This window comes from Thunnus maccoyii, chromosome 23 (assembly GCF_910596095.1).
Source record: "Thunnus maccoyii chromosome 23, fThuMac1.1, whole genome shotgun sequence".
NCBI classification, from domain to species: Eukaryota; Metazoa; Chordata; class Actinopteri; order Scombriformes; family Scombridae; genus Thunnus; species Thunnus maccoyii.
In genome coordinates, this window is record NC_056555.1 from 6,567,217 (window position 1) to 6,586,524 (window position 19,308).

The window sequence follows — 19,308 nt, forward strand, 5'->3', positions numbered from 1 at the left end:
TTTTAGGTTGTTTAGTGGGTGGCTACCAGTCAAAAGTAATCTCTTTGACTTATTCTGCATTTCGCTAAGTTATTCCTCTTCAACAATTCTATGACCTGTGGTATTTCATCAGTTATATTTATTATTGAAGGTACAGTATGTATAATGAACTGTATGATCATGGTGCATCCCAAGACATGGATATGAATATCTCAAGGCGTTTTAGTCAGTGTTCAGCTCCTGGAACATAAACACCTTCCCCTGAGAAGTCACTTGACTTTTAAGCACTTCCTATCCATTGAGTTAGTCAGCATGTTGAGCTATAGAATAATGCTTTCCCATCTTTCTTTACAGTCTTTTAAAAATGTTGTGTATGTTGGAAGATGAAAGGGGGGGGTTGGTTGGTTAGGCCAGAGGAAGGATTTTGATGCAGTGGATGGAAGAGAGAAGGTACTAAGGTATAACCAGCAGAGGAGCGTGAGGTAGAACAGGATGATGACAGAGGACAAAAGGTGAAAAGGAGAGGAAGAGTGAAACTAAGTCAGAGAAGCTACAAAATGCCAATGCTCTCTCTGTGGTCTCTCCAGTTGAGGAGGTCTGTCTGAAGTTACAGCCGCTGACAATGGCCGTCTGTCTCTGTCTGTGCCCACATACAAAAGCCACTGTTGTTTTTTAAAAAGGCTGGCACCAAGGACTGAGGCTACCGGAGAGGGAGAAAACCTTGCAACTACTCGGCTGGCCAGCTGATGGGCATATGAGACTGAAATGTGCTAACAGCAATGCACACAAGCAAACACACAAACATGTACACGCTTCAGCTTTCAGGCTAATTCCTCACTAGAGAGTTTAAGAAGTGCCGAAGTATGAGGTTGAGATATTATATTTTCTTAATACTTTGGTACAATATATATTTTGCATAACATCCATCATAACCTCCAGTGGCAAAATTTGCGCATTTCCATGCTTTTTTAGACACTCCTGGTATATCTGCTTGGTCAGACCCATGCAAGTGAACTTTCGTACAGATGTCCTTCTACAACTTCAAATGTTATTATGTAGTTTTGGAAAGTATAGGGTAATACAGCAGAAATACATTTTCCCTTAAAAAAGTTCCCTACTTAAGTTGTTTCTATTTGTAAGAGTAAGGTTTTAGAATAGTATTGAAGTACAATTTTTAATTTAGGTTAAACTTTGGGGTGCAAGATTCCTGAACGTTGCTCTGCACAGCATGAAATTATTTGTGTGAGTTAAGTCACTGGAAATGATGGGTGTTGGAAATAATGTCACTGGCAGAAGAGGCAGACTAGTGCTGAATCAGTGACCTCGGTCTAAGAAAGAGCTGGATGCATCTGGTTACACAGGCTGCTTGTAGAACTTTTTCTTTCATATTCCTGTTCCAGTGCTGTGGAGCAGAGCGTGATTAATGACTGAAGATGCCCCCTCCACAGTGCGTCATAACCTCTCTATTGTATAGCACTGTTCTTTCTGGCCTGGTGCTACTGTAGTTTACAAGTATGACTGTTGGCTTGCAAGTTTTGCAAAGCTTTGAAGCCTTTGTTTAACAGCTATAGCGCTACATCAGAGGTCAGATCCTGCCCTGTGTCTTCCACTTGTGTTATTATATGATGTACCAACCATGCTCTACCAAAAGCCAGTTCCACCAAACTTGGCCATGTAGTCATTGGCACAGTAAAGTGAGAAGGCAGAGCATGTGGAGCAGTTGACCACTGAGCAGTTCGACTGATGTTGAGTTGCAAATTTCAACTTCAGTAGTCACAGTTTGATTAAGGTGTACACAGAACATGCCTAAAACATCATCATTAGGATGATGTATAAGTATTGAGGCTATAGTCTGACAAATCAGTAGTCAACTAAAAGTGAAATTGTCTCACATGTTGAGAGGATTTCTGTTTCTATACTTAAACTTTCTACACTGATTTGTCAGTTATACTTGGCAAAAAGGAAACACAGTTTACAATTTCTTTATTAGTGGAGTTGGATTTTCCTGTTGTGACTTCTATTTGTGATTTAATCATAACTGACAAGGGCACAATAAACAAAGTGAGCCAGTCAGACAGAAAACATGAGTATTTATTGAAGTTTACTGAGCCCTTCATTCGCGTATGAAAGCATTTTTGTTCTTTTCTTTCAGGCTTTGTTGTACGTGTGAACCCACTGTGATAAACAATATGAATGAAAGTTAGAGAGGGAGATACAAAGCTAGTGCCAAAAGTTGCTTTCCTTGAACTGCTGACAAACATCCCTTTTATTGTTCAGAGATTGAAAGAGAGAAACAAGACAAAAATCAGAACTGAAACATTTTACTGTTTGTCTCAAAGTGAAGCCTCTTCTTTTTCTACAGAAAAAATGTAAATTTTGTCACATATGTAAGGCTTTCATCTGTAAAGCTGCAGATAGGTTCATTATTTTAAGCAGCGATGAAGTTAAGTGGGAACCAAAACCAATCTGTCTAATGAAAGTTAATGAAGGCTTGTCTATTGCTTTGTCAAGCGTGGAACTAAAAGACAAGCGGAGTGGAAGTTAGCTGGATCTCAGCACAGGAAAAACTTTCTTCTCCCAGTGAGAAAGTTCATCAGGGGCTGCGGCTGTGACCAATCAGTAGGTTGAAAGTTGATTAACCCCCACCCCCACCAGCTGACCACCCCCCAAGTCACACACACATTTCAATAGAAATCTTAGAGTGGGAGTTTCCAAGATGCACGCACTCTAAAACATCACTATGGTACATATGTGTTAGTGTAGACGTGTACATGTCTGCATACTTTTATCTATGTAAGGGTTATATATGTAAGTCAAAGTGCAAATGTTGCTGTACATGTGTCTCTGTGTTATTATCCCTGTGTGTGTGTGTGTGTGTGTGTGTGTGTGTGTGTGTGTGTGTGGTGTCTGCCAGACAAGTGAGGAATTGGGGGCGTGACCCCACACTGAAAGATAGAGAGGAGAGGGGATGGTTTTGTATCCATGGTGATAGAGAGAGTCTGAGCAGGAAGCCGACAGGAAGTCAGGGTGTTCCACGCGCCATTGGGGGCTCTTCCGTTGTCATGACGCTGTGAACTGTTGTCATGGAAACTCCACTGACTCAGACTGAATGCTGATGGAGAACATGTCTAGATTCTTCAGTGTAAGTAAATTATCTACAAATGCACACCAAAGCCTCAACACTTGTTGATATACTTTCTGAATCTGTTCAGTGATTGAGAGAAGTTATACCTCAAAACTGACAGCAGAACTTGACTTGATAATTTGCAAGATATAAACAAGATTTTTAATTGTCCATTTCACAAAAAATTAAAATATTAAACAAAGTTAGGATAGAAAATCCTATAGCAAAATAATTTATTTGAGCACTTCAGTAAGGCAGACACTTTTATGTCTTCTTTGTGTCTTCCTTTTTTGTCTTTTTCTACTGGGACTGCAGACACTGCTCTCCTTGTTGAACAGTGATTATTGCTTTCAGATACCACAAAATCGTAGAGAAAATCATTTTTTTTCACCAGAAGCGGTTGCAGCCCCGCTTCACTGAACTGCTACATGATTACTAATCACACACATACACACACACACACACAAACAGAGCGCAGTATTTTCTCAATTTGTGCCAAACAGATGGAAATGGTGCATCTCACTGCTCTAACTAGGCAGGCAGATTAGTGAGCCACACACACACACAGAGCTCCCTCACAACTGAGTTGAACATGTGTAATCATATGTGCTCAGTGGATGAACCAGAACTCACTGCCTGAGCAGTTGGATTGTACATCGAACACACACACAGAGACACGTGTGTGTGTGTCCCAACTGGCTGGCTTCCTTCAGTCCCAAGTGCTTTCTCCCTTGTATGTTTCTGTGTGTGTGTGTGTGTGTGTGTGTGTGTGTGTGTGTGTGTGTGTCCTAAATGTCACCTCACATCACACAACCCTTATTTTTTTACACACATATCATGTTTTGATTTGTTGTCTTTTATAATTGTGTTTTCACCTCATTTTTCAGAGACATGGATCTGTGTATGTCTAAGTCACTACATGTGTTTGTGAGCATATGGCTCTGTGTCTATGTGCGTCATTTATTCATAGCTTCTTGATAGGATATGTCTTGCTTGCTTGGTTTGATTTTTAGCTGGAAGCACAGATTTGAGGTCAGTCCCCTGCAGGGAGTCTACCACTCACAGCTCATCAAAAATATCTTTGCTCCAGGGTAAAATGTGGAGGAAACATGCTCATTCGTCCCCTTAACACCTGGCTTTATCTTAAGCCTGGGGTGGTCAGATTGTAATTGGACAGCTCAATAAATAAATAAAGTATCCAAGTGTAGCAGCAAATGCATTGAGGGGGAACTATAGTTGTAGTGGCTTAGAAACATTGAACTGAAGTCCAACGACAAAAGCTTTTTTACCACCAGCAGTGGATTTAAGATGTTAGTAAGTTAGCCAGCTGACCTTCTGTCATCACGCAAAACATGGTGAGGAATCAGTCAATCAGTTATATTCACTTAGATAATGGTCAGGTTGTGTTTTGATATGACATAACATTATTTGACAACAATTTTGTTAAGAAATTAATAATTTAATCGTTTATGAAGCAAAAATGCCAAATATTCACAGGTTCCAGCTCCTCATAAGGGAGGATTTGCTGATTTTTCCTTTTATATATCATTGAAATTGAATGATTAATTGACTAATTGAAAAAAAAAGAGCAACAGATTAATCGCTAATGAAAATAACCATTAAATGCAGCCCTGTTTCTTCCGACTTGATGTAACTACACATTGCCCATGTAACATAAAGTCAGCACTAATATTATCTGCTCTGGATTAAGAAATCACAGCTTTCCTTTAGTGCTTTTCTATGATATTTTATAGTAGTTTTTAGTGTCCTGTATTGTTTGTATGCATGAAGGGAGATGTGTCTCTGTGGATTTTTTTGTTTGTGTGTTTGGACAGGATCTGCACAACCTCTTTTCATTCCCAGCGTGAACAAAATACTGAAATTCAAATGCAGCACTTTAGGCATGCTTCTGTAGCTGAAATGAAGGCAAAAAGACCTTTTTCAACCCAAAGCAGCTCCACTTGCATCCCTCACTGACTCATGCTGTCAGTGTGGCTATTATTCATTTAAATTCCTCGCTCTTATTTATTTGTTTGTCTGCATTACAAAACCGTGACAGTGTCTTAACAGAACACGATGGGTTTATTTCTGTTGGAGTACTGGAGCATAATGGGTTACAATAAAGAAAAGATCAGGAATGGGTCTGGCTTCATATTGTACAGCAGAAGTGATAGCAACTAATTAAAAATATACTAGATCAGCTGTAATACCTTGCCTGTTGATCTCTGCCGGGCATTTGTAGCTATCCCCAGCTCTGCCTCTGAGAGATGTTTGAGTAACAAAACTCCAACCTGTTACCCTGGAACACACTGAACCCTTTATCACATGGTCAAGTGGAGATCCGGCAGAAACAGACCAGCGATCACTTTTTGGTTGTCAGCGTTGTGTGTGTGTCCGGTTAAAGCTGTGTAGAGTTTTAAATATCAGAACAGTTTGGTTTTATTAGACTGTGGGGGCTGCAGAGGAATTTGTGATACCCCATCTGGTTGGACATAGTGGAGTGTTACCTTACACTGTGTGTGTGTGTGTGTGTGTGTGTGTGTGTGTGTGTGTATGCATTTTATTACCTCATTGGGACCTTTTCCGGTATAAACACAGACTTTGTCAGGACCAGTAGTCCTCATGGGGACAATGGGGATGAATTGGTCACGGTGAAGGTTAGGGTTAGGGTTTGGGTTAGGCTGTCCATAATGAATGGAAGTCAATGCAATGGCCATACAAGGATAGCTGTACAAACTTGTGTGTGGGTGTGTGTACACATGTGCATGTGTGGATTTTTTAACCCGCCCAGCTGTTCAACTGTATTACCACCTCCGACACAGGGCCCCAGATTCTCACGGTCACCTCTTAACAAATGCAGTTACACACATACACACGCACACGCACACACACACACACACACACACACACACACACACACACACACACGCACACACACACACACATGCACTACCTTGTCCCCACCAGAACAACTGGAGTGCAAGACATTGGCATACTCTGTTAAACACACACACACAGATTCCAGTGATAGGCTTGTCTGGTAAGGTTTTATATTGCGGCTTTAATGCTGTCGGGTCCTTGCGGAACAATGCACGGTTTGTTTAACACTCAGATACAATATCCTCCATTTAATATGAAGCCTAATCTCATTAACTCATAACCTGTGCTGCTGGACTTCACTGTGAGGCTTCGTTCATTCGGCCTGACACAGGAGATGAAGGGAAAACGTCCCCCATGCCGCAGCATTACCAGTAGGGCACAAATGGACCACAAAGGGTCTCAAAATGCTTGGGCTCAAACACACAAAGACATGGCAGTGATTTTTTTTTTTAAGGCTGCACCAGGAAAATAATCTATATATCAGTAGGTATATAGAGTATATAAGAAATTGGGAGACAGCTTTGCCATTGTTATCTCCTGAACCACAAATTGAAAAACGTAAAGCTCCATCTGAGAATAGGTAGACTGAATAATGCTGCGAACATGGCTAAAAATCCACCTAAAAGTCACAAAATTGGGTTGCAACAGAAAAGAAGATGCAAGATAGATTTTCCTTATCGAAGGATGAACATCCAGATTTGTGGGAAAATTATCTCTCTGTATAAGGGGTGATGAGTGGAAACATAAGAGTGAAATCCTAACTGTCATTCACAATGAAGAGAGCGCTCCATCCAGCACTGGCAGAGAATTGTCATCTCCTCCACTGGTAATTAAATGTCTACTATTTAATTAAATGGGCAATTAAATGGCTGGTATACTCTCAGCATTAAATGTCTCATCTCTCTCTCTTCACTAGTTTGTGTCTAACCATCCTGTTAACTGTCCTGTGCATAGTTTCTAATATGACATGCAGCAAATCAGACAGAGGCAAGAAAGCAGTGAAGCATACTAATTTAACCAGCTGACACTGAACACAGCTGAATGCTATATAAGTTATAGTCTGGCCCCTGGAGGTATGTGTGTGTGTGTGTGTGTGTGCGGGTGTGTGAACGTGACACTGAGGTCAACAGGTGAAACATGCAATACGACACGGATGTCATGTCTTTATTGGTGATAAGTTATGACAGTTGTCGTCTCAAAGTCCTTTCACTAAGCAAAAGATATTTAACAGTGGTAAGTTTTATTTGTAGTTCACTGCAGGAATGCAACTCATTATGTGTTGACAGAAGGCTTCAGACAAATATTATGTGCTGAGGGACGCTGAAAGATGAGCTTGCTGTATCTCCAAACTGTTAATTTCAAAAACTCAGGAAAACAGTCTGATTTTGAGATTCAGTGTCCTGTTTTTTTTTTTTTTTACTAATTAACTGATAATGTTAAAACACAAGGAAACATGAACCATTAAAATCTCCAACTCTGAGGACTTACACATTGATGCAAGGAGCAAAATCTGTAATGCTTTGGTAAGGATTTTTCTTTGCAACTGTTGGTCTAGCATTAGGCCTCTTTCAATTTTTGTCACCATTGGAGAAATGTATTGTTAATTCGGTGCATCCTATGGCATGGAAAACTAGCTATCAGGGTAGAAATTTGATGGCAGGTGGGGGATGTTGTTTGTTGTGAACGACTGTATATAAAAATGGACACATGCATTGGAGCCAGTTTGAAGCCCAGAGTTGCTCCTTATGGTCGGCACCATCTTTTCTGTTTGGCGCCAGGACCTTCCACAGAAGGAGTATGGGGTGTTGCCTTTCATGCTATGGAAACCGCTATCTTGGACCAGAGCAAACGCGAGCTTACTGGGAACACTGAGTGGTGCATACTTGGGTTAACATTAGCTACTTTAGCTAAATTGTGCTAAAAGGGGGCAGGTTTCATAATCAAGTAACGTTAAACATATTGAAATATTGCGAAAATAATCCGACTGAGTGTGAGTCTTGGAGCCGAGGAGAGCAGCAGGTGAGCCAACTGTCAATCACAGCTGTCAATCAACGCCCAAACAACAGACATCGAAGCCTAATATACTGCATGTCTCCAAATCTTATTAATAGAGCAATAATTTTGAAAATTACCATTCATCATTTATAAAAATGTTTGAATTAGTATTTCTAGAGAGAAATTGAGGCTTTTTAAATGGGAGCTAATTGGAGCCAGGGATTTTTTGGAGCCAGTATCTAGCGGCTGCCGGTGGCATTGCACTTTAAGGCAGTGGTAATTGCCTGGTTGCATTGGTTGTGAAGCATGGGCAAAGTCAAATGCTTTGTATGCTCATTCATTCACTCTGACCTCCACTCCCGTCATTTTTGTTCCATTATATGAACATTATGCCACTTCATGCTTTGGTACTGAATCAGCTGAAAGCATAGTTTGTTTTCTGAAAAAATTATACAAATGCTCTCATTTTTCTGGAGAGCTCACACAGTCTCGTTTATCAGCCTTCATACTAAACCATTCATAGTTGGATAAAGTCACAGAACTTTACAAACACTTTTATTCTGGTGGGTCGAACACACACAGACTTTCTGTCCCTGAAGGAACACAGGGCTTCATTTAATAGAACAACAGTAATCACATCTACTGTTAAAAATCAGTTTGTGTTGGTGTAAACACAACCGATGAACGATTCCCTCATCTCAGGGATTCGGGCTAAATCAGCCCCAGGAGTCCTGTAATCCAACACGGTGCCATTCATTAGTGTTCAGCTGGGACCGGCTCACTTATCCCAACACTAATAACGCAGAGCTGCAGAGCCAGCTTCAGTGAATCCTCCCCGCAGCGTCTCCATCCCAAAATACTGTCATCCAGGGCTGCTGCTGAATAAAAAAAGAAAAAAAATCCACTTTATGACTAGTAGCTATTAGAATTGAGTGACAGTCGGATTTTTAAAAGCCAGTAATCAAATACATGCTGCAAGGTTCACAAACTGCAGGAGACCAGCTAACACTATTCCTTTGCTCATATGTCTCCATTTGATTGAAAGCAGCAAGTTCATGCCCCCAGTCATGGAGCTGATGAAAGCCATTTTGGGAAACATAAGAAATCAGTAACTGAAGAAGAAGAAGAAGTACAAAGGTCAGGGCCGAAGCGATACACCAAGACAGTAAATAATTTTCAACACTTCATCACAATATCACTCTTAGAATGAGCTGAACATGATGGATTGATGTAAGAAGATCTAGGGCATCACACTACCATGTTTGGAGGGTGAAAATTGAAGGTTATAATACTGTAACATCACCCTTGCCTTTGTGGTCACTCTTTGTGTGATCACCTGACTTAACATTATTTCTTCCAATACCAAAAACTGAAACAACTGATCACCTGATTGAGCTGCAAATACCATTAAGGAAAGGAAAGTAATATAACCTGAATCGATCCCAACACCAGCTCATCAGCACTGGTATCTTTAATATCATTGAAAATCTCATCTGTGTTTGCATTTTGTCGGTCAAGGACTTGAACTACCTACTACAGAAATTAATGAACACGTCCGTTCCCATGAAAGGATTTTAACATCCACCTGATTGACAAGTGAGAGCTAATGATCTTCAGTTCCGCATTGCCTCAACATGCTTTGGCCATATAATGTTTATGAGTGGTGCTCTTAACAGTAAATTAGCCTCAGTGACCGACATTTCAGTATGAGTAAAGCATGTAGTCGGAGTATCAGGTGTCTGGCTGACAGACATCCTCATTTGGTTTCATTATTCTGTCTCACACCAACAGCTGTGGAGTCAGCCTCACCCATACTAATACATGCATGGGGCATGGTTCAAATTGGGCTAAAGCATTTTGTTGCATTAATGGAAACCAGTCCTTTACTCCGTCAGATGGAGCAGAATATTGCTGAAAAACTGCATGTCTGTTGACCTTAATTATATGAATAAAACACTGTCCATAGAAATGTCTTGTTGCCTCTGCAGTCACCTGAACCTTTAATGTCAGGTCCCTGAAGCATCCTAGGAAATCTGGTAAAGCAGTAGAGTGCACACGGGCGGAATAATACAGAGATTCAGCTGTGAGCTTCATGCATGGCCAGCCTGCAGCAATGAAGTCCCATCACTATCTGCTGCGCTCTTAAAGCCGAGCAACGGTGTCTTTTTGCTCCTGGCTCTTCAGCTGTGCAGCACTGTCTCATCATCTCATCCCTCCTCTTCCTCTAAAGACTGACAGCTACTGTGTGTGTCTCTTTAGCTCTTACTCCTAGCCCGCCACTACACAAGTAACTTTGTACAAAAAATTCCATTGACTATAAAATCATGCGGTAATAATCTTTCATGTGAAGTAATATACTGTATGTTGACTAAATTGTAAAGATATCTGACAAACTAATGTTAGCATTTTGTGATCTAAAGAAACGACAGCCATTGAGACTTCTGTTGTTCTTCATTATAACAATGAAGACTATAATACCCACAATGCATTGCACAAACATCACAGACCTCAGCGCATTTGCTATCATATGGTGATGACCTGTTAATTACTGCTACCAGCTACTCTGTTACATATTCAATATATATTGCAATTTCTGCGGTTACATGACTAATGTCAGGTCTCTGTGACCTCTGACTCTTGACCAATTAACTGTCAGATACTCATAACATTAGTAATGTAGGAATTAGAACTTTGTGATATTATTGCACTTTAAGCTGGTCAGAGCTCCAGATGAATATGAGAAGCATGAATATAAAATGTAAGAAGTTTGGTGAGTTTCATATTCTTATATTTTTTGCGTCATTTGTCTTTGTTTTACTTAATTGAATCAGTTTGGTTGAGATATTTGAAACACCTCAGGTCAACACTGCTGGTTGGAGCACTAAAAACTGTAATCTATAACTGCAGAAGAACCGACTTGACTGGCTTATGCCTGTGAGTGAAGTCGCAGGTACTTGTTTCAGAGAAACAGATCAGCTGATGGACCTGGATTTTGCTTGAGATACTGTACATCAAAGCATCCTGGAAAAGTGGTCTCACTTTCGTTAACCTGGACTCAGTTAGACGGTTAGAAGACAGATAATGTGAAGAGCAGAGAATGTAATGCAACAAAGTAAATTAACCAGATGGGATGTATAGCTGCTATTTTGCATACTCCCATACAGGAAGAAAATCCATTTTATTTAAAATGTTATATATAAATGTTACCATATGTTTTTGACAATATTTCAAATGCATATTAAAACATTTGTGATTATGCAGTTCTCATGTATGAAATATATAAATATTTATAGAATTTTCTTCTTTAGGCCAAAGAAATATTCCAAATACATTGGAAATGGAAATTCAGATCTCTAAAAAGATTTTAAAAATGACATTGAAACAACAGGTGATCATTAGCGTGTCTGTGTGTGTGTGTGTGTGTGTGAGAGTGTGTGTTGCACTGAGTTGCCAAAGGCAAATTAGATTAAAATCCTTCACAGTGTGATGTTAATGAAGCCATTATTGATGGTTCAACCCCAGAGTCGCCTCCATTCTTCTCTCTTTCCCCTTTTCCCTGCTTTCATTCATTTTTCTCATCAGTCTTTTCTCCTTTGTGCCAAAGTCTGAACAACAATGGAGTTTCACAGTAAGAACTGGTACATATCACACTTTCTTCCACCCTTTCCTTCTCTCTTTTAAGTCCTTCTCTCTTTACATTATCAACTTACATTACACAGCCATAAAAGAGCTGCATGTGGTCAGGTCAGACTGGTCAGTCCATAATTTCCTTCACTTGAAAATATATTGGTCTGGTATTTGTCATTCTTGCCACTACTTTGTGGCACACTCTAACACTGATCATGTGTCCCAGACTTCATCTATCATTTTCTCAGGGGAATTCAACCATTACTTACAAAGTCCCATTCATCTTAAATTTTCAAAGTGTATTTTCTTTAGAGAAAAGACTGTTAACCTGTTTCCATGGCCATGAATGAACTTCCATGCTGTTAATATGACCCCTCCCCTGTACACCCCTCATCCCCAAAGGGACCACAATGGAAATAAGCCTTAGGGCTTTATTGTTTTATCCTGACTTTTCCTTTTATGTAAGCAGTCAATGCTCTGGCAGAGCTTTGGTTTTTAAAATGAAATTGTCAAATAAAATCAATCAAACAATCAATCAATGAACCATGTTCTGGATTAATCTAAGGTAGAACATGCACTGTAAAGAAAGCTTTCATTAAATGGCATTTTAATTCTTTTTAAGGCCTCAGGAATGAGTCACTGCTCAGATTTTTAAAGACCTTTTTCTGGCTTTTTAAGAACCCATACATGGTCTGTTTTTAGTTCTTTCATCCAGCTATTCAGCAGCGTGCCCCCTGCAAGAGCAAAGCTTCTTTACTTTTAGCATCAGTCTCTTATGGGAAAAATGGGAAAGAAGCAAAAGTGAGTTAAACAAGAGTGAAGTACAACTTCAGATCCCCCCGTGGCTGCAACTGTATCAGGGTATGTTGAATATTCATCGATGCAGAAGATTTTACAGATGATACAGAAGGGGTTTGTTTTCACTGTGGATGAACTGCAAGGCTTCATGGGTTCATCAACACACACTTAAAACTGTATTAACAAGTGGCTCAGAACTGATTTAACCGTGTTGTGTTGAAGTGCATGCTGTCACGTACAGTAAGTGCAAGAATTTACTCTGTGTTTTTATCCTGCTGCTGTCTGCAGTAAACAATAGGATTATACTGTGTTCACACGGACAGACTTAATGCAGTGGATATGATGATAGTTGTCCGTGACCTAAATCCGACTCTACACAGGCTTTCATCTTCTTGGAGGGTAGGTTTTTTGGTGTTGCTGCACACATTGAAAGATCAAAAAAAAGAGAGAGGGTATTGTTTTATTCCCCTTTTTATTTATTCATGTTGTTTTGCGCCATTCCCCTCTGCCCTCTTTATTTCCCTTTTTATTCTTTTGTGATGATGTCATGGTGACCATTGCTCCATTCTCCTCCTTTCCCACTGGCTCCTCTCATAAATCATCTGTCCATTAGTCTCTCTTGTTGAGTTTCCTGCTCCCTCCAATCACCTGATGTAATCACAGCTTTCTCCTTCTAATTCCCAGTATATACATATATAGAGGGTACAGTGGCTCAGTAACATACTTTGTCAGATTGTGTATGTTGCCTAAGTGCTTGTCTGTGCCAGTTTTGACTTCACTGATGACATAAATATGCCATATGGTTGTGTTTTATGTCTTTTACTTTATCACCGTTAATACCCGTGCATACATTAATGCAAGCTACAAGCTTCAAGCCACTTAAGCATGATTTTGCTTTTCAAAACATATGAGGTGACACATGTTTTTGTATGTGTCACCTAAATGGTAATAAAAACCTGGCATGGTTACTCTGTTGATTTTTGGGTGCGTGCCTCTCCCACCAGGAAGTAATACTTGATAATATTGCTTACATTATCCAGCTGACATAATCTCACTATTCCACAAATTAAACGATGATAAATATACTGGTCAGCACAGTGTTCATGTTTAAAAAAATAAGCCATGTGTTTTTTAACAGATATTGCAGAATCCGTCAAATTGAGCTGTGGCTAATCCTGTTATGGTTTGGAAGAAGAAGAAAGAGGAAGATTGATAGAGAGATAGGTAGTTGGACAAAAAATGAAAAGGGGGAGAGTGGTTTGGGTAGCATGTGTGTATATATATATATGAGGGAGAGAGACAAAGTTCAGGTGAAAGTTTGTGTGTGTGTGTGCTCTTGTGTTATCCTGTATCCCTCAGGAGAAAGAAGAGGGATAGATAAGTAGGTGAGAGAGAGAAAAGAGAGCAAAGCTGTAGGGAAGTAAATGCACAGCTAGCATGAGAATCAGTTAGTCAAGTGGCGCACACACCTTCTCACATATATATATATATATATATATATATATATATATATATATATATATATATTTATACACACACACACAGACATACACACTGAATCCTCCATCTCTGAATTCGTACATCATTGTATCCTCTACTGTCCCTGAGTGAAAATTACCGCCATGAAATGGATAGGTGTGTGTGTGTGTGAGAGAGAGAGAGAGAGAGAGAGAGAGAGAGAGAGAGAGAATGGTAATATCAGAGTGGTGCAGTACACTCCTGCACCTTGTACAGTGGTATATGTGATAACCATTGACAAAGGTTGTGCATGTGTCCTATGAGAGAAAGAGACATAAAGATATATTCATTTCATTCAATTAGTGCCAGTGTCCAGAAAGTTTTGGCGACAGTTCAGATATTTTAAAGGGTTGATTTCTGCAGTGTATAAGAACAACTTGACAACTGCAGTCACTTCAGACTTGTGCCTTGTTCAAAGTGTTACGGGAATGTCTTTACGTCCAACCTACAGTAGAAAGACTGCCGTCGTGACTTTTATGTAAAAATGACTTATGCGCATATTCACACATGAGGCTAACGTTAAATTGCCATCACATTTACATAATGAAATGCATGTCTGGCACAGGGCTCATGCATGACACTAATGTTCAAGCCATAATTGGACAAGTAATCAGACTGTCTTGTTATCATTTGGTTAAAGTAAAGACAAAAAGAAAGGAGCTTTTGAATATCTACTGTGTGTGCGCAGAGAGTTGGAAAATGCAAATGGAGCGAGTCAATCTTCTAGCGAGCTAAATACTGTAGGGATGAAATATATCCCCTGAATGACAGGAAAAGCCTGTCACTCATCACATGCCAAAGTCACACAGCAGCTGGTTATGGTTTCTCCTGTCAGTAAGTGCGTTTGTGTGTGTTTTTGGAAATGCAAAATGATACTAATAATCTCTCTCTCTCTTCTGCAGTTGTGGCGGCGGAGCCTCTGGTCCGTGGCTTGAGGAAACTCCCCGAAGATATCGACTGGTCGTACTCAGGTCTGTATGAGCCGGGCGCTATTTGTCAGACTTTTTTGTGTGCGTAAAGGTAAAAAATATATGATAGTCACAGGTGATTTTTTATTTTTTTACGAGAAAGTGGAATTTGGGGTGTGAATGAACAGAGAGTTCATTAATAGATGGCAATGAATTTATACTGAATAAAAGAATAAATCCAGAATAGAATAAATCTGTAAATGTTTTTTTTTAATCAGTACTAAAAACTATCATGAAATTTGCAGTGTGTAGCTTTGCATGTGTGACCCCATGTCAGTCATAAAAAATACTGTATGCAGATAAAATAAGAGCAATAAGATAAACTTGAAAACCCAGAAGAGCTGTTTCTCTAGATTCTTAGACAATTCAAGCTGTTGATTGTTCAAGAAACCATCAGTGACTGGAGGTTTCAATTGGAAGACCCTAAAGATAGACCTGCTCTCTCTTTGCCTTTCCAAATCACACAGACGCTTCCTAAAACAAACACATCAAGGGACCGTCCCGTCAGTCTGGTAAATGTCAGTCTGAACAGTCTGAATATCACATGAATTGCAGAAATGATCTGCCAACATCTCCCACAGGATAGCCTTGATCTGCCTTTGACCATATGGTTAGCTGACATCAGCTAACTCAGCACCGTGCCCCTACTGCGCTAAGCTTTGGTCTAACAAAAACAAAGAGTGGACACAGACAGACAGTCATGGTCCCAGAGGGAGAGATTAGCTTCTTACTGGTCAAGAGGAATCAGAAGCAGCAATAGGACTCAACAGGCTAAATGCAGAACTATTAAACATATTAACCTGCACCTCAAATGGATTGCTGGTGAAAATTTAAACATGTCATTTGAATAATATGATGAATATCATAATATGATGCATTACGGCCAATGTGCACAGGATTGCAGTAAGACATTTTGGTTTGCATTAGCGGTAACTTAATACAACTCTGATGTGGTGTCAGGAGAGTGAACAATAAACAGTGAGGCTGATATCAACAAGATAAAATTGCAAACAGTAATGTAAGACTAATGGAAGGCAACTGAAGGCATGTGTGATGTAACATTTCCTTTGAACCCCTCTTGCGTAGGTAGGAAATTTGAATCCCAAATGGGAATGGCGGACTCCGCCACGAACATGAAAACATGATAGAGAGGAAATTACAGAATGTAAATACATTGAATGGCTATTGCTGAAAAACTGTCGGCCATAAATGGAATCAAAAACAAGGTTTGATTTTATGAAAGTATAGGGCTCTAACTTCAACCTACTTTTCTAAAAACTCCCAATATAATGATAGAGCTTTAATGGTAGATGCACAATCATCATGCTGTACTTATTTTTATTAGTAACTTATTTGTCCTCAGCTGTTTAAGTACAACCTGATGTCACATCATAAACACTTCAATGTTCTCACAAATGTAGTGAAATGTCAAATATGTTATTTATAATGAATCTAATAAGTGTACCACAACCAATTTAGAGTTAATAACATGAATTGCTTTCATGGGTCTGAACATCCCGTTAAATAGACTTTGCACTCAGCGTTTAATATGAGACCTGGTTCTGTGCCATGTTTTAATGGACTTATATTAATGCAAGCTAGACACACACACACACACACTCAACCAGTACAGCTGTGAGATTTTGTTTATTTGACTTGTGTCTACTCATATATGTCTAGCAGCATGAATATCAATATTCACATGTATTTTCATTTTGCGGGTTTTCTTCTCCTGTGTCAAATCTTTACAATCAATTCCCGGGCACACACGTCCTGTTTGTCAAAGTGTAATAGGTATTTTTTTGCGTGATACACTGAAAATAGTCACGAATGATGAAAAGCCCGTCTGCAATAGCAATGAAGTAGAGACGTGCCTTCTTTTCCCTCCTCGTCTTCCTCAGTTGCATTCATAATCTCGCTTTGTTTATTTTGCTTTTTTTTTTTCTCCGGTTCTTTCTCTCTTCGTATTAAACTCTGTACTTCTCATTTTCCTCTCTGTTGGGTTTTGAAGTTCATCATCACAACTGAGGGCAACACAGTGGCAGTTCATTTGGATTCACTGTAACTGTAGCCATTCCCGCTATGTGTGTGTGTGTGTGTGTGTGTGTGTGTCTGTGTACACAGTCTTGTTTTTCTGACCAGCTCTGTTTCCTGCCTTGTGCTGTGCACTGAGCCGTGAGTAAAAGCATTAACATGTGAAAGAAACGCACTTCATTGTGAGGCACCATGCACAGCTTTTTAGTTGGGTCAGAAGTAGGGGGGACATAAGGAAATAAAGGGAAATAAAAGAGAGAGGGGGGCAGGAGAGTGAAAGGGTGAGTGAGTGACAGAGAGGAGAGTTGGAGAGAAAGAGCTCAACTGAAAGGAAGAGAGGTAGAGGAGAGAAGTTTAAAATGAGGCTACATCAAAAACACAGACTGCTTGCGTCAAACCCCAACTATGGTTGATTGGTTTAAACTTTTAGGTAATAAACACAATTACAATGGCAGCCACTGATCTTCCTCCATCACCTATTGTCACTTTAATCATTAGGTCAGTATTTTTTAATATGAACAACTCTATCTCCATACATGTCGATTTGAGAAGGGATTATAACATGAACAGTGGAGCTGCTTCCATAAGGAGGAATTATAAATGATTTATCCTGTATTTTCTCTTACAGATGTCAGCGCATTTTCAGTTACAGCACTTTCAACCTCTCTCATGTACATAATCTGGTCGAGCATATAGTTTATGTTAAATCTCTACAATTTCTCTTAAAGTTATAATCCTTCAAATGGTTGAGTTGGCAATACCCTGGGTTACCGCGGTAATGACGATTGAGACTTATATACAACAAATACTCCTTGAGCAGCTCCTTTGTCAGAAATACAACAGAAGAGTGGAATGATTTCACTGCTTCACGGTGTTTTGTATGAAACAGCAGCAGTATGAAATGTTGGGTTTTCATTCGCAGTAACTTGCTCTGATTTGGTGTCAGCAGATTGAATAGTACACATCATTACAGCAATGCGGGATTACATGCAACGTTTCTTGTGAATCTCTTGAGCGTAGTGATTTGAATAAAGCGCAGGAATGTCCAAGACAGACTGCCCGCAGGTCTCCTCTCTGGGGACGCTTCCGGTGAAGGTTCCGCTCTCAGTGCAGCTCCACTGGACAGGGAACGCCACCAAAATAAAACAAAGTGCACAAGACGATACCTCCACTGTCAGGAAAAAAGACCACGGAACTATCACGGCAAATACATATTGCTGTACAGTAGAATAATTCTGCCAACACAGTAATGTTATAATATCAAATGAACTCTTTAAATGTAGCGATATATAATATACCTAGTCTGTCAACAAGGCCAATTCATGCTTTCTGCATTCTGCGTCTGCGACAGCTGTGGACTTGCATGCGGAAGCGCTTCCATTTATACTTTTTTTCGGAAGTCTGTGAACACAGACACATTTCACATCTGTGCACTAGTGAACAGGGTTGCAGCGTGATGACTTTCCGGAGTTGTTAAATCCACTCTGTGAGTATTACAAATCGCTGTACAGCATTTTTTCTGATTAGCCTTTAAATGCAATAATCTGTTACTCCAACCGGACTTGATGGATGGTATTTCACTTTAAACAACACGCCCACACCAACACAGCCTCTTGTATTGTTTTACACAGGGCTGTTTTCAGTCTGAATACAGCTGAGGAGTTTCTGTATGTTGCTGAACAACAAGAAAAAGTGGAAAAAAGAAAAGTGACAGTACATACATACAGTAGATGCGACATGTGTTCCTGTTTGCTTTTCTAGTTTCTTGCACAGTTGGCATGCTTGCAATACCAGAGGCCACACAGTCACAAATTTTGGGCTGTGTGCAGATGTCTGCAGAGGGGTAAAACTGTAGAGTTTGATGTAGCGTCTTGTCAGCTGTTGAGTGTATAACTGTAATTATTTATTATATTTTTATTATGACATTTTATTATTTACATTTTATTATTATTATTTTCTGTGTGTTTGTGTGTGCTTAAAAAAACTCAAATTATCTAAATTTGAAGTATTTCAAGTAGTTTTATTTGATTAAAAGTAGCCTGTGGAGTTTCTGAGCTTCTGAGAGTTATGGAGCAGTTTTTGTTTATTTGTTTATTGCACTTACATCGTCATGTTGCAAATGTTTTATGAGGAAGTTTAAGTTTGTGTTTGATGCTATCTGGTTGTAGCAGAGATTCAGTTTTCTCATTTATTTGTACGTATATATATTTAAAAAACAATCAGTTATGGCCTAGCTTGGTTTCTTTTTTTTTTTAATTTAAATCTTGGCATTAACATGAAATCTGCAGGCAAATTGAGTTATACTGTATGTTTGTGCATCTCCTCCACCTCCATGTTGTCCTCGTCCTCCCTCTCTGCTTTGTCTCCAGGGGGTCCCAGGGATCC

The 19,308-nt window shown here is 39.6% G+C and overlaps 1 protein-coding gene across 2 annotated transcripts in view; it reads left to right on the plus strand.

Moving 5' to 3' along the window:
- The window catches only part of ptprz1b (protein tyrosine phosphatase receptor type Z1b), a 57,138-nt gene that overhangs the window by 7,621 nt on the left and 30,209 nt on the right, over nucleotides 1–19,308 (plus strand). For both annotated transcript variants that reach the window (XM_042403620.1, XM_042403621.1), the window contains exon 2: nucleotides 14,824–14,892. In XM_042403620.1, coding sequence (XP_042259554.1) covers nucleotides 14,824–14,892 — 69 coding nt within the window. The remainder of the gene's footprint in view (nucleotides 1–14,823; nucleotides 14,893–19,308) is intronic.